The sequence below is a fragment of the Myotis nattereri genome (assembly GCF_964212035.1).
Source record: "Myotis nattereri genome assembly, chromosome: 3".
Classification (NCBI taxonomy): Eukaryota; Metazoa; Chordata; class Mammalia; order Chiroptera; family Vespertilionidae; genus Myotis; species Myotis nattereri.
The window spans coordinates 186,999,549-187,025,081 of record NC_138077.1 but is presented as its reverse complement, the minus strand read 5'-3'; the positions used below and the strand labels follow the sequence as shown (position 1 = coordinate 187,025,081).

The 25,533-nt window shown below is 44.4% G+C and overlaps 2 protein-coding genes and 1 long non-coding RNA gene across 6 annotated transcripts; 1 reads left to right on the top strand and 2 right to left on the bottom strand.

The window, feature by feature from the left end:
• Window positions 1-1,465: 1,465 nt before the first annotated feature.
• On the bottom strand, window positions 1,466-18,533 carry TMEM269 (transmembrane protein 269; the record flags this gene model as incomplete). 4 transcript variants are annotated; one of them, XM_081088482.1, is made up of 6 exons in its annotated part: window positions 1,466-3,411; window positions 3,499-3,702; window positions 4,361-4,504; window positions 5,163-5,260; window positions 9,548-9,686; window positions 18,321-18,533. In XM_081088482.1, the coding sequence occupies 5 exons, from the start codon at window positions 9,637-9,639 to the stop codon at window positions 3,272-3,274; spliced, it is 678 nt and encodes a 225-aa protein (XP_080944608.1). In that variant the 3' UTR covers window positions 1,466-3,271. The 4 variants fall into 4 exon arrangements, with proteins under 4 accessions (XP_080944608.1, XP_080944610.1, XP_080944609.1 ...); XM_081088484.1 differs by having other exon boundaries at window positions 18,392-18,521; XM_081088483.1 differs by lacking the exon at window positions 18,321-18,533 and adding an exon at window positions 10,193-10,795.
• Window positions 8,218-12,682, top strand: LOC308517350. The gene is made up of 3 exons (XR_013995826.1): window positions 8,218-9,722; window positions 10,252-10,360; window positions 12,418-12,682. It is a non-coding gene; the product is annotated as an uncharacterized lncRNA (long non-coding RNA).
• LOC308517348 (uncharacterized protein C1orf50) lies at window positions 17,771-25,402 on the bottom strand. The gene is made up of 5 exons (XM_081088485.1): window positions 25,304-25,402; window positions 25,069-25,184; window positions 19,583-19,669; window positions 18,939-19,070; window positions 17,771-18,605 (listed from the first exon to the last, which is right to left on the bottom strand). Exons 1-5 carry the CDS (start codon window positions 25,377-25,379, stop codon window positions 18,420-18,422), a joined length of 597 nt encoding a protein of 198 aa, XP_080944611.1. The 5' UTR covers window positions 25,380-25,402; the 3' UTR covers window positions 17,771-18,419.
• Between the last annotated feature and the right edge of the window lie 131 nt (window positions 25,403-25,533).

Genomic DNA, 25,533 nt, shown 5'->3' with positions numbered 1-25,533 from the left:
GGGTCCTCTCACCTTGCAAGTGTGGACAGCTAGCAGCAGGCCTGCACCAGCAGGAGGAGAGGGCAGGCCTTGCTTTTTCATTTGGCAGTGACTTCACCAGGTCTAGAAACGGATTTAGGATGGGGATATTCAGGCTGGGATGTCGGAGCTCATGGATGTTTGTAAGATTCGTACTACATTATACTAACATTGTATATAGCTCTCTAGAATGTGCAACTAAATCAATTCATCTCCAAAGTAAACCTTTTTGAGTGCCAGGTATTGGCAGACAACAGAAATCCAAAAGCATGTTTATGAAGGAAGTTACAATATAGTGAGACACAGACATAGTCATCTAATTCTGAAAAAACATGTATGATAGATGAATAGAGAGCAGTGGGGAGGGAGAGGGACTGTGTTCCTGTAGAGCCAAATCAGAGCAATGTGGACTTCTCTGGATTTTTATTTTTAAATCCTCAATTCAATTTGAAAGCATATTTGCCATATACATTGTTCTGCAAACTTCAAGAAGTTAGTCCTGAGGTAAAAGTGCTCTGGTGCCCAGCTGAGGAAAAGGTGGACAGCCAGCAATCCTTTGTATACCATCTGGAGGTAAAAGTCAAGAGAGTGCTGGGGTTTGCTGCTTTTAGCAGACCTATGCTCTTTTTTGAGGTGTAACTTTAGGGTTCCATAGATAATGTTTATTTCTATTCACTTTGGATTTTAGAATATGAATGGCATTTTGAATATCTAGAGTTTAGTACTTTAGACCTTAGGAAAAAAACATATAATGAGGGCCTAGAATCCAAATGATCCTTAAAGCTTACAATATGCCTCATCTCTAAATGAAGCAAAAGGCAGAAGCTTTGTTGAAATAATTACAGAATTTCAAATTGGGCAACCTGATTGTCCTATGACTAGCTCTGCTTTATGGAGCCAGAGTATGTAAATTCATTGCAGCATTATTTATAACTAGAGGCCCGGTGCACAAAAATTTGTGGACTGGGGGGCGTCCCTCAGCCCAGCCTGCCCCCTCTCACAGTCCGAGAGCCCTCAGGGGATGTCCTACTGACAGCTTAGGGGGGAGCGGGCCTAAGCTGCAGTCTGGCCTCCCTCTGCGGGAGGCCACCAGGCTGATCAGGGGAAGGTGCCACCCCCATCACCCCGCTGCTGCTGCCACTGCCACTGCTGGCCACTGCAGCTTCCAGCCCTCAGCCATTGCAGCCACCAAGGTGTTTTCATCAACACAGACTCCAGTCCCTTCACCACAAAAAAATGACAACTTTCTTTAGGCATTTTCAAGATGTCTCTTTCATAGGATATGACATTTCTTTCTTTTTTATCCTCCCTGAGGATATTTCCCATTGATTTTTAGAGAGCATGGAAGAGAGAGGGAAAGACAAAGAGAAACATCAATGTGAGAGGGACACATTGATTAGTTGCCTCCTGCATGAGCCCTGACTTGGACCCGTGGCGCAGCAGCCACGGGGGCTGCTGATCAGGCCCTGCCTCTCTCTCCCTGGCCCTCACAGCAGCCACAGTGGCTGCTGATCAGGCCCTCCCCTGGGGCAGGCGCATGGAGGCCCTCACCACGGCCTGCCCCTGACACTGCAAGTCCCCGCCCACCCGCGCCTGCTGCACAGGCAGCCTGCTGATTAGTCGTTACTATGACGGCATCTCGTACAATTTGCATATTCCTCTATTATTAGTGTAGATAGCCAAGATATGGAAGCAACCTAAGTGTCCATTGATAGATGATTGGATAAAGAAGAGGTGGTACATATATGCAATGGAATATTACTCAGTTATCAATAATGAAATCTTACCATTTTCAACAACATGGATAGACCTGGATGGTATGTTTAGAATAAGTCAGACATAGAAAGACAAACACCATATGATTTCACTTATATGTGGAATCTAAAAAAAAAAATAAAAATAGCTGAAGCCGGTTTGGCTCAGTGGATAGAGCATTGGCCTGCGGACTGGGGGTCCCGGGTTCAATTCTGGTCAAGGGCGTGTGCCTTGGTTGTGGGCATATCCCCAGTGGGAGATGTGTGAGAGGCAGCTGATCGATGTTTCTCTCTCATCGATGTTTCTGGCTCTCTGGCTCTCTCCCTTCCTCTCTGTAAAAAATCAATACAATGTAAAAAATAAATAAAAGAACAAACAAAACAGAAACAAACTCATAGATATAGAGATGGTTGCCAGATGGCAGGGAGGTGTGGGCTGGGTAAAAAAGGTGAAGGGATTAAGAGGTGCAAATTGGTAGTGACAAAATAGTCATGGGATATAAAGTAGAGCGTAGGGAACAGAGTCAATAATGTTGTAACAACTATGTATGCTGCCAGGTAGGTAATAGACTAGACTTATCTAGTAGACTAGACTTTGTACGCTATGTAAATGTCTAATCACTGGGTTGTACCCCTGAAACTAATATAATATTGAATGTCAACTGTAAGTGAAAAAAAAATTTTTTAAAGAAATGCTACGTGGCTGGTGTGGCTCAATTGGTTGAGCACCGTCCCATGAACCAGGAGGTCATGGTTCAATTCCCAGTCAGGGCACATGCCCAGGTTGTGGACTTGATTCTCAGTAAGGGGCGTCAAGAGACAGCCAATCAATGTTTCTCTCGTTGATGTTTCTATCTCTCCCTCTCCCTTCCACTCTAGGAAATCAGTAAAAACATATAAAAAAAGAGAGAGAGAAAGAAAGAAACACAGAGCCCTAGCCAGTTTGGCTCACTGGATAGAGTGTTGGCCTACAGACTGAAGGGTCCTAGGTTCAGTTCTGGTCAAAGGCTTGTACCAGGCCTTTCTTTCTCTTTGCCTCTCTCCCTCCCTTCCACTCTCTCTAAAAATCAATGGAAAAATATCCTCAGGTGAGGATTAACAAAACAAAACCAAAAAAAAAATAAGAAATACCTTAGTGAACTGAGTCCCACCCCATTACTGGATCAATACCAATTCTGATGAGTTTCCTTTCCAAGGGATTAATCTTGGTGCAAAAGGTCACACAACTGGTTATAGAGCTGGAATGCAAACCTGGCCCAAAATGAGCTTGGAAAAAATTCTGTTCCATCCGACATGAACAACTGTTGTCCTGAAGGGGTTCAGATCCCTGAATAAAGGGGAAGAAGGGAAGGCTGCTGGCCCTACTATAGGCTGTTCTGGTTTGAGACACCATGTATCTACCACAAGCACAACACAGGAACAAGGAAAGATTTAGTGAGGATAAGGCCCAACAGGCTGGCACAAACCACACAGAAGCCAGAAGGAGTGGGAAGAGCTGTTTAGTTTCTTAGATGCGCTTCTTGCCTAAGACACTCTGTCTTGCCCCACAGAACATCTGGAAAGAAGATGTAGGAGAGAGACCACATCAGGCAATAAAAAGCAATTATTGAGAATGGAGAAAAAAACAGTATGATGACACCTGGAAGGAGAAAGAAATACAACACTCAGTTTTTATGAAGCTTTCTTACATGTATTTCCCACCCTCTCCTCTCTCATCCCCACTCACCTCCAAGATAAACTATTTTTTTCCAATTCTCAGATTCCAGGATTTCATCATGTGGGTAGTAGCTCTGGTCCATCATGAATAGAATCATAAGTGAGGCCATGCAGGAGAGAATGAACGTGTTGCCTTTGGTCAGAAGGGAGGTGGAGGCCAGAACACAGGAAGCATAGGGGCAGGGTAGACCCTTGTATGTGAAGGAAAGGCCGCCTGGGGAAAGAAAAGATGGGAATTAGCTGTTTCCTGTTGATCTCAAGGTATCTGCATGAAGCAAGCCCCTGTCCCTTTGGGTTTTCCCTACCCCTCACTCCAAACCCCCTTAATCTCAGGACAGTAGCAGGCTGTAAAGCATTTAGCTATTCATGGAGATGGTGTATGGGCTTTGCATTGGATCCCCAAGGCACTAGTAAAGCAGACGGCTAGGACCAGGGGTGTGCCTTGGCCCTAGGAAGCCTGTGTAGAAGGGCCCTAGATCTAGGCTGCATCTGCACTCCCTTGCGTTGGAATCTTAGGCAATTGCCTTTGCCAGAGCTCCGTATCTCTATCTGTTTTTAGGAAACTGGAGTACAACCTCTGGGTCTAGAAGAGTCTAATTCCATGTGCTTCATCCAAAGGTTACGTAGTGAGAAAAAGTCATAGCTGGCCCAAGAATGAGGGCCCTAACCTCCCCCGCACCTTACGCCCCCCCCACCCCCGCCCCCGACCTCCTCAGACTAGGGCTCTTCCAGTGCAGCCTCCAGCCTCCAATGGGTCTGGGGCACAACAGAAGGAAGAGGGACTTTATGAAAAGGAGAGTCAGTTACTGCACTCAACAGTTCCTCCCCCTCCATGGTTCCCAAGCTCAGACATAAGGCTGGGTTTCACTCACTAGCTGAATAAAAACACAGGCGGAAAGAAGCAGCTAACACATAGATGATGGCCAGGAACCCATTCAGAGGCCCATCCACGCCTAGGAGCAGGGCTGAGGCCAGGCCAAAGGTGGTGAAGACAGCGAAGTCATTCAGCTCAGCTCCTGCTCCAGAATGCCAAGGTTAGAACTTACACTTATACATCGTGTACATTAGTCCCCTTTGGGTGCTGGGATGGTGACAAGCACGGTCTGAGGTCCCAGAAGGTACCATCTATTCCCCTGGGCGTCTATAGATCAAAGACTGGTCTTATTCTGGCTCCACCTTAGAATGACCATGTGGCCTTAGACAAGTCTTTCCTGACCCAGGTCTTAGTTCCACCCTTTAACATGCAAGGATTGGACTACAACTGGATACAAATTAAGAAAATATGGAACAATTTTTTCAAGCAAAATCTGACACAAAAATATTTTTTTGATCAACTGCTCTGCTTGGAGTAATTTTTCATTTCCCCTCTCTCCCACCATCACAACCACCATTCCCACTCCCAGTTCTTGGATTGGTTCTGAACAGGAATTCAGGGGAGACAAGACAACTGAAAGCCAGGCTAAGGATAACCAGAGATCAGTCAGCGAGCCAGCAAAGGAGCTAGATCTAGGCTGAGGGGCTCCAGCTCCAACTCTAGGGTTGCTTCTACTATACTCAAGGGATATAAACAGGACTGGTGACTGATAAAGGCCTGTGAGTGTTATACGATGAAGGAGCTGACCTGACATGGGAGCTCCTGGGGTCAGGGTTTAGGGGTCTGAGGCCTGGACTCACCTGATTTGGAGCAGATATTGAAATGTCTGGTGATTGTCCTGACTGCCATGTCCATTAGGAAGCCGATCAGAAGCATCCAGGAAGCACAGCTGGATTTCCTGGTGTGGGCCCAAACAGGACAGCTTTCATAGACTCCACTGGACAACCATTTCACACACCTCCAGTACACTAATACACTTCCTACATTTGCACACATACACACCCCTGCAAGTTTCCCACATTCACATCCTTTCTGATATACACAGCTTTATATGCCATGCACATGTGCATGCACACACACTCACACGCACTTACATTCCTTCTATTCTCTCAACCCACAATCTTGAAGTGGTGCCCAAACCTCCTAGGTTCGTGGTCAGCAAACTGCGGCTCGCGAGCCACATGCGGCTCTTTGGCCCCTTGAGTGTGGCTCTTCATAAGCCTTAGGAGTACCCTAATTAATTACAATGTACCTACCTATATAGTTTAAGTTAAAAAAATTTGGCTCTCGAAAGAAATTTCAATCGTTGTCCTGTTGATATTTGGCTCTGCTGACTAATGAGTTTGCCGACCACTGTCCTAGGTAATCACCAAGGTCCCTTCCAACTCTAAGTTTCAGGTATATTCAATGGCCCAAGGGTCTTAGGTTCTAGCCCAGCCTCTGCAAGTACGTATATTACTGTGAATTCTCAGATAAATCACTCCCCTCTTTCTCTAGGCCTTTTTGTTCCTCCATCTGTAAAATGAGGGGTTTGTACCAAATGATTTCTTTAACACATATAATAGTAGGCCTATTCGTATTATCTATTTCTCCTACTGTGAGTTTTGATAGTTTAGATCTTTTAAGGAATTGGTCCATTTCATCTAGGCTATCAAATTTGTGGGTACAGAGTTCATAATATTCTTTTTTTTTTTAATATATATATATTTTATTGATTTTTTACAGAGAGGAAGGGAGAGGGATAGAGAGTCAGAAACATCGATGAGAGAGAAACATTGATCAGCCGCCTCCTGCACACCCCCCACTGGGGATGTGCCCGCAACCAAGGTACATGCCCTTGACCGGAATCGAACCTGGGACCCCCTCAGTCCGCAGGCCGACTCTCTATCCACTGAGCCAAACCGGCTACAGCATAATATTCTTGTATTATACTTTTAATGTTCATGAGATCAGTAGTGATGGCTCCTCTCTCATTTCTGATATTGGTAATTTGTGCCTTCTCTTTTTTTCTTGGTTAGCCTCGCTAGAGGCTTATCAATTTTATTGATCTTTTCAAAGAACCAGTTTTTTGTTTCATTGATTTTCCCTATTAATTACTTGTTTTCAATTTCATTGAGTTCTGCTCTAATTTTTATTTTTTACTTCTTTCTCTTACTTTAAGATTTAATTTGTGCATCTTTTTCTAGTTTCCTACAGTGGAAGCTCAAGTTAGTGATTTTAGATCTTCCTTCTTTTCAATTTTTCTAAAACTATTTTTAGAGAATGTTAGGTTTATAAAAAAAATTAAAAGGAAAGTGCAGATTTTTCCCATATTTCTCCACCTCTCACATATGCATAGTCTCCCCATTATCAACATCACTCACCAGAATGGTATATTCTGTTTCTTGGTACATAACCAAGGATGAACCTACATTGACGCATCATAATCAGCCAAAGTCCATAGTTTACCTTAGGATTCATTCTTGGTGGTGTACATTCCATGGATTTGGGCAAAGGTATAATGACATATACCCATCTTTATAATATCATAAAGTAGTTTCACTCTCCTAAAAATCCTGTGCTCTACTGATTCATGTCCTCCCCAAGCCCCCTATCCTTTCTGGCAACCACTGATCTTTTTATTCTCTCCATATTTTTTTCCCCGACTATGTAGCCTTTCAGATTAGCTACTTTCATTTAATAACATGCATTTAAGTTTCCTCCATGTATTCTCATGGCTTGATAATTCATTTCCTTTTTGCACTAAATAATATTCCATTGTCTGGATGTACCACAGATTTTTTTTATCCATTCACCAAGTGAAGGACATCTTGGTTGCTTCCATGTTTTGGCAATTATGAATAAAAGACCATAAACATCCAAGTATAGATTTTTGGACATAGTTTTCAATTCATTTGAATAAATACCAAGGAGTGTGATTACTAGGTCATATAGTAAGAGTATGTTAGTGTGTAAGGAACTGCCCAACTATCTTCCAAAGTGGCTGCACTATTTTACATTCTCACCAGCAACGAATGAGAATTCCTATTGTTCCACATCCTCACCAGCATTTGCTATTGTCAGTATTCTGGACTCTGGCTATTGTAATAGGTATGTAGCGGTATTTCACTTGTTTTACTTTATATTTTCCTGATGACATATGATGTTAAGCATCTTTTTAATTGGGTATTTTCCTATTGTTAAGTTTTATAATCCCTTATCCAATTTATCTTTTGCAAATATTTTCTCCCAGAGTGTGGCTTGTCTTCTAATTCTCTTTGCTTCTTCTTTTTTTTAATCCTCACCTGAGGATATGTTTTTATTGATTTTAGAGAGAGGAAGTGAGAGAGAGTAAAAAATCAATATGCGAGAGAAACACCAATTGGTTGCCTCCTGTGCCCCAACAGGGATCGAACCCACAACCTAGCTATGTGCCTTGTCTAGGAATCAAACCTGCAATATTTCGGTGTACAGGATGATGTTACAGCCAACTGAGCCACCTAGCCAGGCCTGTCTTCTAATTCTCTTGATGTAGTCTGTTGCAGAGCAGATTTCTCTTTTAGTATATGAATGTAATGCTATGAATTTCTGTCTAAGTACTGCTTTTACTGCATCTCACAAACTTTGGTAAGTGATACTTTCATTTTCTTTTAGTTAAAAATATTTTTTAATTTCTCTTGAGCTTCTTTTATTCATATATTATTTAAAACTGTGTTTAACCTTTACGTATTTTGAGATTTTCTAGTTATCTGTTATTGACTTCTAGTTTAATTCCATGTGGTCTGAGAGCGTATTTTATAGTTTCTATTCTTTTAAATTTGTTAAGGTGTGTCTCATAGCCCGGAATGTGGTCTATCATGGTGAGCTTGAGAAGAATATGTATTCTGCTGTTGTTGGATGAAGTAGTCTATAAATATCAATTGGACCCAGTTGATTGATAGTGCTATCAGTTCAACTATACCTTTACTGATTTTCTGTCTGCTAGCTCTGTCAATTACTGACAGAAGGGTGTAGAAATATCCAACTACGATAGTAGAGCCATCAATTTCTCCTTGCAATTGTATCAGTTTTTATCTAATGTATTTTGATGTTGTAAATGACTCCCAAGAGCTCTTTCAGATCCAATATTTGAGGATTCTATGCTTCTGTCCAGCACATGCTCCTGGACCCCTCTGAAAGCAACCACCACAATCTCTGGCAAGCCTGCCCTAGGAGGCCATGCCCAAGTCTGCACTCTGACTGCAATGCTTGGGTGGCCCAGTAGAAGGAAACAGAAAGCCTGACCCCAGACCTCAGCTGTCCCCAAACAACCTCATCGTTTCCTTTGTTTAGACCTATACCTATGTGCTTAAAGGAACTGGGCCCATGATAATAACATAAAAAACACACTCCCAGAAGATTAGGCTAAATTAAGAAAATAAAGATTTTCTGCTGCAGGTATGCCTCACTTTATGAGACTCCCTAAACCCAGACTTAGAGAATCATAAAATTTTCAAACTGGTAGGGAACTTAAATATCATGAGACACAAATCCAGAAAAGCCATCCCCTGATGATTATAGAGATTCAAATAGATTAGGAGGATGTTATTTGCATTATAAAGGATTTATCTATAAAGAGCCAATTTGCCAACGCATTGAAATATGACTCAATTTATAGAAATACCATTTGCTTACAACTTTTTGAGACCCATATACATGTCTCAGATTTTCCAGAGCAGTGTTAATTTTAAATATTCCACCAGATCATGTGTTCTTATTTAAGAATTTAAAAATTTGAATGGTAGTGTACCTACCCAATAATTGTGTAGCAAGTATGTCAAACGCGCGGCCAGCAGCTGGCGGCCGGCCAAGGCATGTGCCCTGCCAGCCAGGAGTTTGACATGCTTGGTAAAGGCTACCAAAGCAGAGCCTCCTGATTTTCTCAAAAAACCATTCTAGACTGCCATATCTGGAAGGAACTATAGTGATCATAGTGTGAGCTCCTTGTTTTAAAGATGGAGAAACTGAGGCTCAGAGATGTGACCTAGCCAAGGTCACATACTAGGTTGATGATAGAACTGAAGCTAGACTCTTGGCCCCTTGACTCCCAACCTGCCACACTTTCTTCTGCCCCCATTTGATCTCCATGTCTCAGTGCCCGGCTCTCTAGATTTCCCACTTCTGTCTTCATGCCCATGGCTGAGACCTTGCTGGGCCCCAGACCTACTTGCTGAGGCTGCAGAAGATGGAGAAGAGCCCCATGATCAAGTTGGCCAGCGACAAGACATTGGCAACATCTTTCCAGGAAATTTCATTCATCTGGAGGTGACTCTGGTCTTTGGTCAGGAAGAAACTGGTGTACTAACCTGTGGCCCAGAGAAGAGGAGCAATGGATTCCCAAGGTCAGAGTCCCAAAAGAGGCTCCTAAGAACCAGGTAGCTCCTGTTCCCCTAGATTTTCTCCCAGAACTTCACCCTCCAAACACTGTTCCACTGGCTGGGAACGAGGCAGACAGTAAATAGATGGAGGAGACACAGGAAGTAAAGACGAAGGAGTTGAAGCTGAGTGTCTTGGGAAAGCACAAGAGCGAAGCAAGTGAACCAGCACAACCATAGTTCCCATGCCTCTCTGACTACATCCCTTACCCCACAGTACAAACCTCCCTCTAGCCATATGCTGACCCTCATGGCACCCCATGATCCAGGGTACAAAAGTATGGGCCCTTCCCCCCTTCTGAGCTCTTTGTCATAGATGAGACTTTTTTTTTAATTACAAAGCTATTTTCAATACTTTGATGAGCCCCACAGGAATAAAAAGCACTGGAAAGGGGTAACACGCACACCCCAGGAGTGGCCCAGGGGAGAGAGGCTACCTGAGGGGAAGGAAGCACAACAGGGACCCACTGCAGATGCAGCCTCCTCTGTCCTGCAGGCCACGCTCACGCCCTCAGGACAGGACTGCAACTGAGGTGCCTCAAGGTTCTGGATCTGACAGGCCCCAACCAGAGCAGCAGGCCCAGCTCCAACAGGGGAAGGAAGAGGTGAGAAACAAACAAAATGAATGTGTATAGCGTAGACTATTTCACAAGGCGCTTTCACTGTGTGCTCTCTTCTGATGCTGACGATTTCAGGAGACCGTGCTATCGTTCTCCCCATTTAATCCTCACTCATTTTTTTCAATATATTTTTTATTGATTTCGGGGAGGAAGGGAGAGGGAAAGAGAGATAGAAACATGAATGATGAGAGAGAGTCATTGATCAACTGCCTCCTGTACTGCCTCCCACCCCACCCCCCACACTGGGGATGGAGCCTGCAACCCAGGTATATACTCTGACTGGGAATTGAACTGTGACCCCCTGGTTCATGGGTCGAGGCTCAACCACTGAGCCACGTTGGCCAGGCAAATCCTTACTCATTTTAGAGGTGAGGAAGCTGAGACTGCCTCCACTCAACATCTCTGTACATCCCAGGCCCTCTGGTCTGGGCAAGAGCTAAGACAATCATGGTCCTTTCACATAAACCCTGACACCAAGATGTCAGAGGCTGGGAAGGACTGGACTTGCAGTTTGGGACTGGGAGTTTATCAGGGCAGCACTGTGGGTTCACTGTTCCACAGGCCACCCTTTCACCAAGGGTGTCAGTGACCACATCACCAAAGCCACTGGGACTCCTCAGACCTTCTCATGCCAGGGCCACTGAAAACCTAAGACTGGAAACTATGTGAGCCAGAATTATAGGAGAAGAGGGGAGGGGGCAAAGGACTGGCTGCACACTCCCTCCCCCGGAACCCCTCCATTCCGGTCTCTCCTGGGCCTCAAGGCTGACCCCAGCAAACCCAAACACTTCTATCACAGCCTAGTCCACTGTTGCCTGGAAGAGCAGCATTCCAGCATCTCCGCCTTTCACTGGCAGTGAGCAGGTGCCAATTATTAGACACACCTCATCTTTACTAGTTCACTATTTTTTAAAATTGATGCGCGGTTATCTACTATGTTATTTCTTTCATTCACAAAACACTTTCACCTCTGTGGTTTTCATTGGCCCCGTGAGGTCTACCAGGTAAGGATCACTATCCCTACTTGCCAGGTAAGGCAAAGAAGACACAGAGGGGAAGAACTTTGCTCAAGGTCACTGACACCCTTTGGAAGTGACAGACTAAGACTTAAGACTTCTATAAGGTTCCTCTGTATTCTGCTGTCTACCAACCATCAGGACCAAGCACACTCGCCGTAAACTCAGACTGAGCTAGGTGCTGGGGGAAACCCTTGGTCCTTGTCTCCATGGAACTCCTAGGCTATCCAGGAAAATAACTCCTGCATGCATGTGGAGACTTACTCTGTTCCTGGTGGTACCCATCTGGCAGATGGGGAAATGGAAGTTTCAGGATAGTTAAGCAGCTTATCCCAGTAAATGGTGGAACCAGGATTGAATCAGGTCTCCTCTTTCCCAATTCAATGCTATTTTTAGCATAATGAACATGTCCCAGGTGTAAAAGAATGTGGACCTGAGAGTGAGGGCTATAGAAATCCAGAGGGAAAAAAGAAACCATCTATTCACTCAGCAAACATTTAATCATGAGCAAGATTGGTGCCTGGTGCTTGGGACACAAAGTCTAAGTCCTGGTCTCATTTCTCAAGGAACTCAGTCTAGCAGAAGATTCAACCCTGCACTGAAGTGACCAGGATGCTGAGGCAGCACAGAAGAGGGGAGCAACAGGTCAGGGGCTTAGAGAAGGTTCCTCAGAGGAGGGGGTCATAAATGAGGCATTGCTCCCTAGCTTCTTGGAAGCCATCAGTGGCTCCCCAATGCCCTCAGGATGGCATAGTATTCCAACTCCTTCATTTGGTATACAAGATTTTCATAATGAGGCCATGCTCAACTCTTAGCCTCCTACCTCTATTGCCTGTTAATCCCTTCTCTGGCCCTTCGTCTGGTCTTGGGTTGGGTGGTGGTCCTCTTTAGGAAGCCTGGCACCCCATACCACCCCAAACCTGTTAGGTGCTCCTCCTCTGTACTGCCACATGTCCTTGTGCACACCAGGTCACACTGGGCACTCTGTATTGGCATTGCCTATCTTGTCTTCCTCCTCTACTACAGGAGAAGCAAGTGAGTGCGGACCAAGGTTCCCTGTGCCCACCCCGAGGCCTGGCAATAGAAGCTGTTCAATGAGTGATACATTAACAGAGTACGTCACTCTGGTGCTTCCTGAGATCTCTCACTGCACCAAAGCCTGGTCAGTTTGTCCTCCAAGAAGCCTTCTCAAATGAACTCTCAACAATTCCGCTGCTTCATCACACGTGACATCTACCCAACGCTCATGATCTTCCATTTACTCAATTAAAAAAATATATTTGCTGATGCCTGCTCTGTGAAGGCCTGTGTCATCTGGAGGTGGAGAGAACAAGACCCAGGCTGCACCCTCAGGAAGCTCGGAGTCTGGTAGGGGAGGCAGACATGTGTAGGGACAATGAAGGCAGCATGGCAAGTGTTCGGTTGGACAGGGGATATCCAGTTGCTGCAGGTGCAAAGGGAGAGAGAGACTAAGTCTGGGGGGAGGTTTCACTTGACTGGAGGCAAGTCAGCAGGGATGCCCAGGTGTGACCTTGAATTGCAGCCTGTGGCTAGGCAATGGTGTTTAGTAAGGAGGTGTTTTGGTCAGATAGGGGTTGAAAATGGAGGGTGGTCTGAAGGGAAGAAACTGCAGAAAAGAAAACTAGCCATGAGACTGGTGAGGAGAGTGAGCAAGCAGAACTGCCTGAGGTTTCCCAGGAAAAGAAAGGAATGGCCAAGCCGGTTCCTCCCCCAGGAAACCCCAGGAGCAGCACTGAAGTGAGCAGCTCCAAGTGGAGGGTCCAGCAGGTGTGGGACACAGGACACAGGGCATAGTCACTCTATTTAGAGACACCCTCCCTCCTCCTCCACGCTCCCACCCCACCCCACCCCTCGGGGCCAGCATCCCTCAACAACAGAAAGCCGGCCTCTCTTGAGGTGGTCCCTCCGAATTGGAGACACCGGAGCTCCCCTCCCGGCTGTTCCCCTCCTGGCCGTTCCCTTCCTGGCTGTTCCGGAATTCAGTCCAGGCTCCACTTGCAAGGACCTGCCCATGGGAAAAGGCGCTAGAGATGGAGCCGGGCCTGGGTGCCCGCACTTCGGAACCACTCCATCCCCCAGGGACCTGGTCGCTCACAGCACTCGAGGGACACGCGCTGCCGCTTACGCTCACCTGGGAACAGGACATTCCTAAATGGGGTGGGGCCGCAGTCCTTCCCTGCTTCCTGTGCAGCGGAGGCGGACCAGCCAAGCAAGGGGCAGCGGCACTGGTCCCAAGGCTCTTAGCCCTGGCTCTTAGCTCACAATCCCTGAGAGACAGGGGAGGGGCAGCCGGGCTTTAGCTGGCCAAAGAGGGACCTCAATTTGCTGGGGAGCCCTAGGTCTTGTAGTGAGCGTGGTGCGGCTTGGAGAGATCTGACCGGAGGGGACTATTTTCGGTCATGGCGGGTGTGGGAAGGCTTGGCAGGTGAAGAGAACAGAATGCATGGTGAATGGGAGGCGGACTGGAAGAGAGTTGGGAAGGTAAGCCAAAGGGATGGAAGCTGGGGTCCTAGGATGTAAGGTCCGTGTGGGCAAGGCTTGCACTGTGCGGTGCACTGGTGTATCTTTGTGCCCCTAAGAACGTTTAGGCATAAGGCAAGTCTCCACCCCCATCCCCACCCCTCATATTTGTTGGATAGACAAGCTGAGTAATTTACACCCAGTCCTGAAAGTAGTACGTTTTTAAATATATATAATCTTTATTGATTCCAGAGAGGAAGGGAGACGGAGAGAGATATCAATGATGAGAATCATTGATTGGCTGCCTCCTGCACGCCCCCTACTGGGGATCGAGCCCAAGGGTCCACAGGCTGACGCTCCACTGGGCCAAACCAGCTTAGGGCAGTTACATTTTAAGTAGGAAAGTGAGGCGGTCAGGTTGGTTTAGAAAGATCATTCTGGCAGCCAGTGGAGGAAGGCTCTGTAATACTGCATGAGAGACGCGTGCGGGCTGGAGCAATACTGCATTGTTGGTCAGCAACTAAAGGGAATGGGAAGCAGCCAGACTAGGAGCCAAGGTGAGATGGAATCCCAAGAGTGGGAGAGGAATGAGGGAGAAGGTAAGAGTCTCTAAAGCAGCGGTTCTCAACCTGTGGGTCGCCAACAATGAAAATACATCCTGCATATCAGATACTTACATTACGATTCTTAACAGTAGCAAAATTACAGTTATGAAGTAGCAACGAAAATAATTTTATGGTTGGGAGTCACCACAACATGAGGAACTGTATTAAAGCATCGCGGCATTAGGAAGGTTGAGAACCACTGCAAAGTGACTAGATTTGGCCACTTGGATGAAGAGGGTGCTACAGGAAGAATTTTGTTAATATTGGGTAGGATCCCAGGCACCAGTTCTAACACCTGCCCCACATTCTCCCACCTACCCTGCCACTAAGTTAGAGGGATATGCAAAGAGCAGGGGCGGAGTTAGGAGCTCAAGTAGCACTGCCTCTCCTAGCGACCTGGAGGGGAAGTCACAGCACAGGATCTAGTGTGTCCTGAGTGGCTATAGCCACAGGGCACTGGTCAATGTTTTACAGACAGTGTCATCATTTATTAGATTTTCTCAAATGCCCAAGGTATTAGCATTCCCGTTCTCCAGAAGAGGAAATAGTGGATTCGTTGATTTTATTGAAGGTTATACCTTTAATAATTCGTGAAGCTGAGACCTGAACACAGTCTGACATGAAAGTCAGATCTAAGGTGTCTGAGAAACTAAAGAACCAGAATGGAGGCAAGTTCATCCAAGGTGTGCTGCAAGTTCAAGCCAAGGGCCAGATTGACTTCTGTCACTTGTGTTTCTCTTAATTTGTCCATGCCATGTGGTCCATTAAGGGGGTAAATTAAAAACTGTAGCATAATGGTTATAATACTGGCTTTAACTTTTAACCAAGTTATATTCCAGCACTAACACTGACCAGTTGTGTAAATTTGAACAAGTTACTTTGTTTCACGAACCTATATTCTAGTCTGTAAAATGGGATTATATAACTTAGCACAGAGTAAAAGCTCTATTATTATTATTATTACATGATCATGCATTTGTTAGCTGAAACTTCCCCAAGGCTTCCTTTAGAAGAGGGAGAAAAGCAGGAGTAGCTAAGAAAGCCCCTTTTCTTCATCTTCCAGAAGTTTCTAGTTTCTTCCCATTCTGGATCTCACAGGAAGTGAAGAACAAGAATAGTAAGGTTAGACAATCTACCCTTGTGATAATATGGTAGCCACTAGCCATATCTGGCTCTTCAGCACTTAAAATATGACTAAGTTCAAATAGAGACATGCTAAATACACACCAGAGTTTAAATATTGTTTAAAAACAAAACTAATATTTTTTAGTATTACCTATTGAAATGTTAATATTCTGCACATACTGGGTTAGTACAATGTATTATTAAAGTTAATTTCACCTGTTTCTGTTTTTTTAATGTAGCTACCAAAAATTTTAAAACCACACATGTGGCCCTGATCGGTTTGGCTCAGTGAATAGAGCGTCGGCCTGCGGACTCAAAGGTCCCAGGTTCGATTCCGGTCTGGGGCATGTACCTTGGTTGCGGCCACGTCCCCAATGGGGAGTGTGCAGGAGGCAGCTGATTGATGTTTCTCTCTGATCGATGTTTCTAGCTCTCTATCCCTCTCCCTTCCTCTCTGTAAAAAATCAATAAAATATATTTTAAAAAAAAGAAAAGAAAAAAAAAAACACTACACATGTGGCTCATATTGTATTTCTTCTAGCTACATTGACTGAGATCCTTTGCAGGATATAAATAAAGGCAGAGCTCCAGATGTCCACCTATTCATCCATCCATTATTAGAGTATTTATTATGTGCCAGGCACTATTTTAGGTGCTAGGGATATAGCAGTCAATAAGGCAGACGCCATTTCTGTCCTATTGGGAAAGGCAACCAATAAGGTCTGGTCGTGATAAGGGCTATGGAAAACAAAGCAGTCAGAGCGATTTCGACATGAGAGCTGGTATTTCTGATAGGGTCATCTGTGAAATGGTATTTGAGCAGGACCTAAATGATGAGAAGATGCAAACCATGCAAAGATCTTGGGGGATATTCCAGGCAAATGGAACAGCAAATGTAAAGGGTCTGAAGCAGGAACAAGCTTGGTGTGTTAGGACGGAATGTCAGCAGGAACATGGTGAATACTGACAGTGGCAAATCACATAACACCTTGGCAAAAAGTTTAGATTTTATTCTAAGTATAATGAGAAATTGTTGGGTTATTCTTATATAGAGGTGTTGTGACCTGCTTTGTAATTTTCAATGATGATGCTGATAGTCTCTGTGGAGACAGGATGAAGGGTGAGAATAAAGGTGGGGAGCCAAGGATACTACATTAGTGTAGGCCAGAAATGTTGGTGTTGTGGACGAAGAGGGTAGTGGTGAAGGTGGTCTGAAGCAGTCAGATTGGGATGTATTTTAAAGACAGAGCTAAGAAGACTTGCTGATTGGTGTGGGAAGAACAAATGAAATCAAGGATGACTTAGGTTTTTGGCCTTGACAACAGTGTGAGACAGATGCTGATGGAAATATGCAGAGAAAACTGGTGATGAAACAGGTTTTTGGAGAGAACGCAAGACTTCCACTTTGAACATGGTTAAGTTTGTACTGATGTCAAATAAGGCTCTTGCATAAACAGTCTGTGTGAAACTTGAGGGAGAGATCAGGGCTGGACCTGCATGTCAGTCAGCAGCATATGGTGGTATTTAAAGTCAATGGGATGGATGGATTAGAGAGAAAGTCAACAGGGCCAAGGGCTTGGCCCAGAGCAGTTAAAAATGTGCCAGGAGCTGAAAAGGTGGAATTGGTGAAGTAGGAGAAAAGCAGATATTGTAATTCCATATCAAAATGAAGGAAAAAAACCTTTCAAGCAGCGAGTGCACAACTGAATCAAATGCTGCTTAAGACTACAAAGGCCCAATTGCTCTAGGCACTCAGGAGCTCCGTCCTCCCAAGCTCCGACTCCTTAATAAGCCGATCTTGTGAAGGGGAGGGGCGCTCCACTGCTTATGAGTTGTGTGACCTCAGGTAAGATCAAGCTGATCTTTGCAGAATGGACTGGCGAGGGGATAGAAGAAAGTTGCCCTGTTGGGGAGCCCCATGTAGCAAGGACCTAAGGGCAGACTCTGTGAGTTGAGAGGCTGACCCTCCCAAAATCTGGCCATTGTGCTTTCTCAGATTCTCCACTCACTCTAGCAAGGCAGAATGAGCAGAGAGGGCAAGTCAAACCTCACCAATAGCGCAAACATACCAGAATCACACACACTAAGTGCAGCCAAGCCAAGTTGTTTATCATCCTCCATTACACAACATTCTTGTTCCCTGATGAATTTATTATTATTATTATTTTAAATATATTTTTATTGATTTCAGAAAAGAAGGGAGAGGAACAAATAGAAACATCAATGATGAGAGAGAATCATCAACCCGCTGCCTCCTGCATGCCCCACATTGGGGATCAAGCCTAGGCATATGTCTTGACTGAGAATCGAACCATAACCTCCTGGTTCATAGGGGACACTCAACCACTGAGCCACACTGGCCGAGCTCCCTGATGAATTTGAAGCTTGACTGTACCAACTGTTAAAGTAGCCTAAACCCAATCTTAAACACTAGTTACCAAAAAAATTAAAACCAGTCCCCTATGGAAATCCTTGCCAACCTTTTTACGGGGAGAAAAACTCTTCTTTCTCTAATGCTCTGACTTAGGAGAAGAGAGGGAGACAAAGGAGAAGGAAAGTACACTAGCCAGTATGCTGAAACTGACTGGGTGGGTATCTGTGACCCAGAGAGGATCCCAAAAAAGACTGAGGTGGCTCATTACCATCCCAACTAAAACTAATAATGACAGCATTACAATCACACAGGGTCTCCTTCCAAGCAGCTCATGATTCACTTACACATGCTCAATTCTCCCGCCACCCCCATCAAGGCAGAGAATGGGGGCAACAAGGAGGTGACAGGTCCTTGCCGTGAGAGCTGTGTGTCAGAGTCCATTTTCAGTGAGTCAGTCCCTGGAAGTTGGGGTCAGGCGTTGGAGGCAGGGCCATTGGCTGGTTTAGCAATTTGTCCACTATGCTGATTTTAGCATCTTGCTTCTCCATGTCCTCATAGGGAGTCCAGGACAAGTCATGCTGTAGCTTGTAGGCACCAATGAAGTCATGTGGACAACTCGTTCCCCATTCCTAGAGAAGGCAGAGGAGTCAGTTCTGATTAGGATAAGATGTAAAGACATTTCCTAATTATGCCACAAATTTCTTTTTAGGCTTTTCACTTCAGACCAGTCAGAATCATCCTGGAAAGTCTAACATTACACATTACGGATTCCTCCCTTTGCAGACATAATGGCTGTGAAATAATTTAAGCACATGTGTTTTTCAGAATCATATCGGGGCTCACACCACCTCCCATTTTCTGGGAAATCATTTACCAACCCCTATGCCTACATTTTCACACACATGCCAAGAATTTCTCAAAGACTAGGAGTAGACTTTTTGTACAAAAATAAATGTTCGTACCTTTGGAGAAATAATAGAAAAATACTGCTGACCACTCTCCCGTTGATAAAGGTAGTAAATGTTGCCAGGTTTTTTCACTATATTACAAGCTATGTGGTGCAAGTCAGCATCTCTGCGAGCATCTTCTAATACCTAAGTACCACAGAGAGGTAACAAATTAGATATCGGAGGTAACAGGCACTCATATTCAGTGATTATCCCAATTAAAATCCCAATTAATATTTATGATCTTGCTTCCTCCCCCATAACAAAAAGTCACTGCTGGGATCAAATGAGTCTGCAGAGATAAAAATTAGACTATAATTTTACTGTGCTGTAAAAATTCCTTTAGAAGAAATACATTTCAAAATGTTAAGCATTAGTGACTTTGAGTGATTTTTGTATTTCTTTCCTACTTCTCTGCAGTAGGTACATTGCTTTTATAACTGAAAACGTATTTTCCCATCAAAATGCTTTATCTCACTGAACTTTCTCCTAGTGAAAAAACTTAGATTATACTTAACCTCTTGGACTTACTTTATTTTGCTCAATACCTCTATATTTTTAGAAGGTACTGAAGACAAGCTACATGATCATAAGCAAGTTCAGTCAATCCTATGAACTAAATGAGGGAAATGAAGTCCTGCCGAAAAGCCATGACTTACCTTCCTGGCTTGTTCTTGCAAATGCTGGATTTGCTCAGCTATCACTGTTAGCTTGTTGGTGGCATTTGCCCGGACGAATTCATCAGCCTAAAGGTGAGAGATACTGAACTGTGGGTCGAAAAAGGGTCAGACTTATGATGCTCTTATTTAGATCTCAATTATGAAGAGTTGCATCAACATCTTCACTTATGCCTAAAATATTTTTCCCAACCTCACCATTTCCCCATGAATTCTCATTCACCTCAAAGCCCAGTTCAAACAGCACTGCTAATGAGAAGCCAACCCTGACGTGACCCACACCACAGAATTAAGGGCTCTTTTCTACTTCCCAGAGCTTTCTACCCTTTTCACTCTGTTCTAATCACACTGAACTTCTCTGGTCCACCAACATACCCTGATCTCTCTTGCTACCAAATATACTGATTATGTATATTTGATTCCATCTAATACATCCCTCTACCCCACTAACCCTGCTTATTCCTTAGGTCTCCATTTATTTTCTCATGTTTAAACATATCTAAAATCAGGGCTGGGTTTTCAATGAAAATCCAGACATGTATGATATGGCTCTTATCACCTGTTATATAAGAATCTAGCTATATACAGAGTATCTATTCATCTGATCAATACCTCAATTGAACTTATATTTACATTCATAATTGTTATTTAAAATGTTTATGGTATAGACCTGAAACAAAGTTATAATGTACACATAAGACTGCCTGTCATGTGCTAGAAAATGTGTGAAAGCAAGGGAAATTGCTTCAAATAAATAAATTTGAAAGTTAGGAGAGATGGTGTGACTAATTAATGTATTGGGAAGGATTATCACTCAGGCATCAGAAATCTGTCAAAAGCTTCCAGCTTATGTTCAAGAAAAGCTGATTAATTTCCAGTGGCATACAATTAAATTAAGAAAAAGAAATTAGGAGGCTAAACTTGAATTTGAACTAAAGAATAATAATAGAATTTGCTAGTTAGTTGAGAGAGCTTAAGGTAAGAGTCAGGTATAAGCCAGTGTTATGAGTGAACAGAAACAATTGAATAAGTTGAGTCAATCATTTATCTGTTCCACAAATATATATTTAGTAACTACTGTGTGTCAAACACCATGCTAAGCACTGGATGCATTGACAAACATGAGAGAGAGGTCCCTACCTTCGTCAAGATTATACCATCTCTCCTAGCTTTCAAATCTAATGCAATTGTCCTTTAGAATATAAAACAAGTTGCATATGTCATTTTAAATAGTCTTGTAGCTGTGTTAAAAGTAACTAAACTTAATTCTAATAACATTTTATTTAACCAATATATCAAAAGCTTATCATTTCTTTTTTTTTCTTCTTTTCTTTTTTTTTTTTTTAATTTATTGCTTAAAGTATTACAAAGGGTATTACATATGTGTCCATTTTATCCCCCCGCCCTAGACAGTCCCCTAGCCTCCCCTATCCCCCAATATTCATTTCAACATTATTAATTAATATTTTAAAAATTGTTAAAAAAAAAATTGTTAATAAGCCCTAACCGGTTTGGCTCAGTGGATAGGGCATTGGCGTGCAGACTGAAGGGTCCCAGGTTCAATTCCGGTCAAGGGCATGTGCCTTGGTTGCAGGCACATCCCCAATGGGGAGTGTGCAGGAGGCCGCTGATCGATGTTTCTCTCTCATCGATATTTCTAACTCTCTATCCCTCTCCCTTCCTCTCTGTTAAGGAATCAATAAAATATATATTTTTTTAAAAATTGTTAATAAGCCTGGCTGGCATGGCTCAGTGGTTGAGCATTGTCTACCTATGGACCAGGAAGTCACGGTCTGATTCCCTGTCAGGGCACATGCCCAGGTTGCGGGCTCCATCCCCAGTGTGGGGCATGCAGGAGGCAGCTGATCAATGATTCTCTCTCATCATTGATGTTTCTCTCTCTCTCTCCCGCTCCCTTCCTCTCTGAAATAAAAATATATTTTAAAAATAATAAAATAAAAATTGTTAGTAAGATATTTTTTATTTTATATTAAGTTTATATTTTATACTCACAGCACCTATCAATTTGGATGCTAAATTTTCATTGGAAATACTTGATCTATATTTGGACTTCATAAAGTTTACAGCTGAGTTAATTCACATACTCAAATTGTTCCAAATATACTTACAGGTAAAAGTTTCCAATAACTATCAGGTTTTTAAATTAAGTAATATTACATAAAATTTAAAATTTAGTTTCTCAGTTGCACTAACCATAAATTCCAAGTCCTCAACAGCCATTATATAGCTAGTAGCTACCATATTATACAGCACAGCCCTGTAGTGAGTAATACAGACAGCAGGAAGAAAATTAAAGGTAATATTACACATACTTAGAATAATGATGCACTATTATGAAGGAAACAGCCATAGTCATGTGATAGAAGCAGATCAAAGAAAACAAATGAAATAACTGGTTTAATAACAGGGAGTGGTGAGGACTGCAGGAATTGGAACGCATGTATAGAGGCACTCATTAATAATTTAGATGGGGTAGGATATAGCCTTCTACAGACAAAAGGCCTCACTCAGGATGTGACATTGTCTTGGATCTGAATGAAAGAGCCAGGCATGCAAAAAACTGGCTAAGCTTCTAGGCATTTCTGAAGCCAGTGCAGCTGAAGAGTAGTTAGTGGGGGTGGGAATGGGGAGGGTGAAAAAGAGGGCAGGGACCAGATCATGGCCCATGACAAAAGAATTTTCATTTTGTTCCAAGGACAATGAGGTACCTTATGGCCAATGACAGAGTAGCTGGTTTCTAGAACTAAAGTAGTTCATTTTTCTTAAGGTGGTGGCAGCAAATCTGTTCCTTGTAAACATAAGGGCCTAATTAAAACAGAAATGAGAGTACCCATAATTACTAAGCACAAACTCTGGCCCCAATCATTCTAAGGCCCTTTACATATATTATGATTTAATTCTCGTAACGTCTTATGAAGTTGGATATGACAACTTCACTTTCTCATTTTAGGAATCAGACTCAGAAAGGTGAAACAACCTGTCCAAGATTTCACAGCTAATAGCAGTTGAAGATTTGAACACAGATCAGTCTGATTACAAATTTCAGAGCTTTCTAAACACATATTAATACTTAAACGGCACGTCAGAGGTCAGTCCTGCTGGAAAGTACATTTCAGTACACAGGCAGTAAATATTCTTGATTCAATTTGTTTGTCTCTAGTGTTTTTGTTTCAGCTTCTCAAACAATGATAATGTGGGGGAAATGGAGGCAGCACAATAATGCATCCTCTATATCTCACTAAACTATAGGCTGAAGAACAAAAACTAGATTCCTTCTTTCTCTGTTTCAGGACATTGTAATAAACATGATGGTTACTCAGTAACCCATGAAAATGTTTGCCTAAAATTTGGCCCTGGAAGCCTCCCTCCCACTAAGAGTGATCTGATTAAACAGACACATGACATTCTTCTAATCCATAAAAGTTATACTTTGCTCCCTACCTGTCTAGAAAAGAGAAGGCACAAGGTTTGAACCAAAGGGGCTTTCCTAAACATCTGAATATTTCTTAATTTTTTTAAAAAAATTAAAAACCCTGAAGTACAGAGATGTTTATGGTGAGGGAATTTGAGCACATTATTATATACAAAGACCTTTGAACATAATCAAGGCCAAATGGATATTATAAGCTTTACTAGAGGCCCGGTGCACGAAATTTGGGGAAGGGAAGGGCCTCAGCTCGGCCTGTACCCTCTTGCAGTCCGGGGGGGGGGGGGGGGGATTTCTGACAATCGGGATATCCTTAGCGCTGCCAGGGAAGCAGCAGAGGCTCCTGCCACCACAGCTGCACTTATCAGCTGTGAGCCCAGCTTCTGGCTGAGTGGCGCTCCCCCTGTGGGAGTGCACTGACCACCAGGGGGCAGTCCTGCATTGAGCGTCTGCCCCGTGGTGGTCACTGCATGTCATAGCAACTGGTCATTCCCCTGTTCAGTCAATTTGCATATTAGCCTTTTATTATATAGGATTGTTGTTATTTATTAATCCTCACCTGAGGATATTTTTCCCATTGACTTTTAGAGGGGGAAAGAAAGAGAAGGAAGAGAGAGAAACATCGATGTGAGAGAGACACATTAATTGGTTGCTGCCTCCCACACGTGCCCCCACCTACTGGGGAATGGAGCCCGGACCCTTTGGTGAGTGGGCTGGTGCTCTACCCCTGAGCCACACCAGTCACTGGTTTTTATTTGTTTAATCCTCACCTGAGGATATGTTGTTGCTTTAATGTATTTTTACTGATTTCAGAGAGGAAGAGAGGGTAAGAGAGAGATAAAAACATCAATGATGATAAAAAGAAAGAAAGAAACATCCATGAGAGAGAATCACTGACCAGCTGCCTCCTGCATGCCCCCTACTGAGGATCGAGCCCACAACTCGGGCATGTATGTGCCCTTGACCGGAATCAAACCCGAGACTCTTCAGTCCGCAGGCTGGCGCTCTATTCACTGAGCAAAACCAGCTAGGACCTGAGGATGTGGGGAGGGAAGAGTGAGAAGAGAGAGGAAGAGGAAGAGGAAGAGGAAGAGAGAGAGAGAGAGAGAGAGAGAGAGAGAGAGAGAGAGAGAGAGGCATCGATGTGACAGATATTTGTCTCCCATCTGCCCCTGGACCGGAGGTCAAACCCACAACCACTCTCCAACCAGCTGAGCCACCGGCCAGGGCACTACCATAAGCTTTAAAGCAGCAGGGCCGGCCCAGTACAAACTGAAGGAGGTTCTACAGCTGCAAGTCTCGGTAAGAGGGTAGATGGAATTTGGTTTTTCAGAGCTTTGGACCTCGGAGCTCTCCCAGTCTAAACTCTGCATCTTATAAGGAAGCTGAGGTCCATAGAAAAGTAATTTGCCTCAAGTCATAGCGCAAGTTAATATCAAAAGTGGGATTCAAACTCATGTGTCTAAATTCCAGTGCTTTTTCCCTGACTTCACATTCCCTCCTGATTTTACTCTTTAGCAATCAGTTTACGCACTGGGCTTGTAGGACAGAGGACGGACTTAGAGCCATTGTCCTTTTAGATGTCCAGTTCTAAAAGCTCTCAGGTCACAGATAAAAGATCTTACGGGGAAACGGTTTTAAGCGCACTATGCATCGCTGCAGAACCTGCATTCGTGTTCTTGAAACTCCCCAGGGAACTTCCCAGGTGTCAAATGAGAAGAACAACTTCGTACTGCCTACCTCACAGGTGGTCCTAAGGCCCAATGAAATAATGAATCCTGACAGTGCTGCGCAAACCTTCCCGCGAGGGGAGATGACGGGCACGCAAGCTGCAGCTGAACGAGCCTTTGGTCTCAGAGTTCGAGACCAGACCCGCAGTGACAATCCGGTTTTCCTGTGTGTAAGACGGAGACAGGCACATGGCTACCCCACACTAAGTGGCGGTGGGGTCCGAGTCGTACGACGCAGGACCAACAGTGAAGGAACATGGTTACTGCCGATCCCGGCCGCGCCTCCTCACCTTCTGTACTTGCTCTGCGAGCGCCACGAGGTCTAAAGGGTCCCCGGCCCGGTGGGTGTGGTAGGGGCTCACCAGGGCCAGGCCGCCGGGGTTCGGGGTGAGCTCCACCAGGGCTCCTGCGACACACACCCGGGAACACAGGCCGTGAGCGCCCGCCCTCGGCCTCCCGCGGAGCCCGGCAGACCAGCTGCCCCGTGAGGGCCTCTCTGCCCCTTCTGACTCCCGCCCCGCATACCTCCCCGATCTGTCGCCGAACGAACTTGGTTTTCAGGGACTCCCTCACTCCGCCCGGGCGTCGCTGCGTCCTCCATGACAGCAGCTAACCTTCCCCACCTCCACTGGCCTGCGGCGGAAGAGTATGCGCACAAAAGCCCGTGGGCGGAGCTTCCGTGGTCCCTGGCCAATGGCGTCCGAGATGCGGAGCTCGGAGGCGGGACCCCAAGTGACGCATAGGGTTCCGCTAAG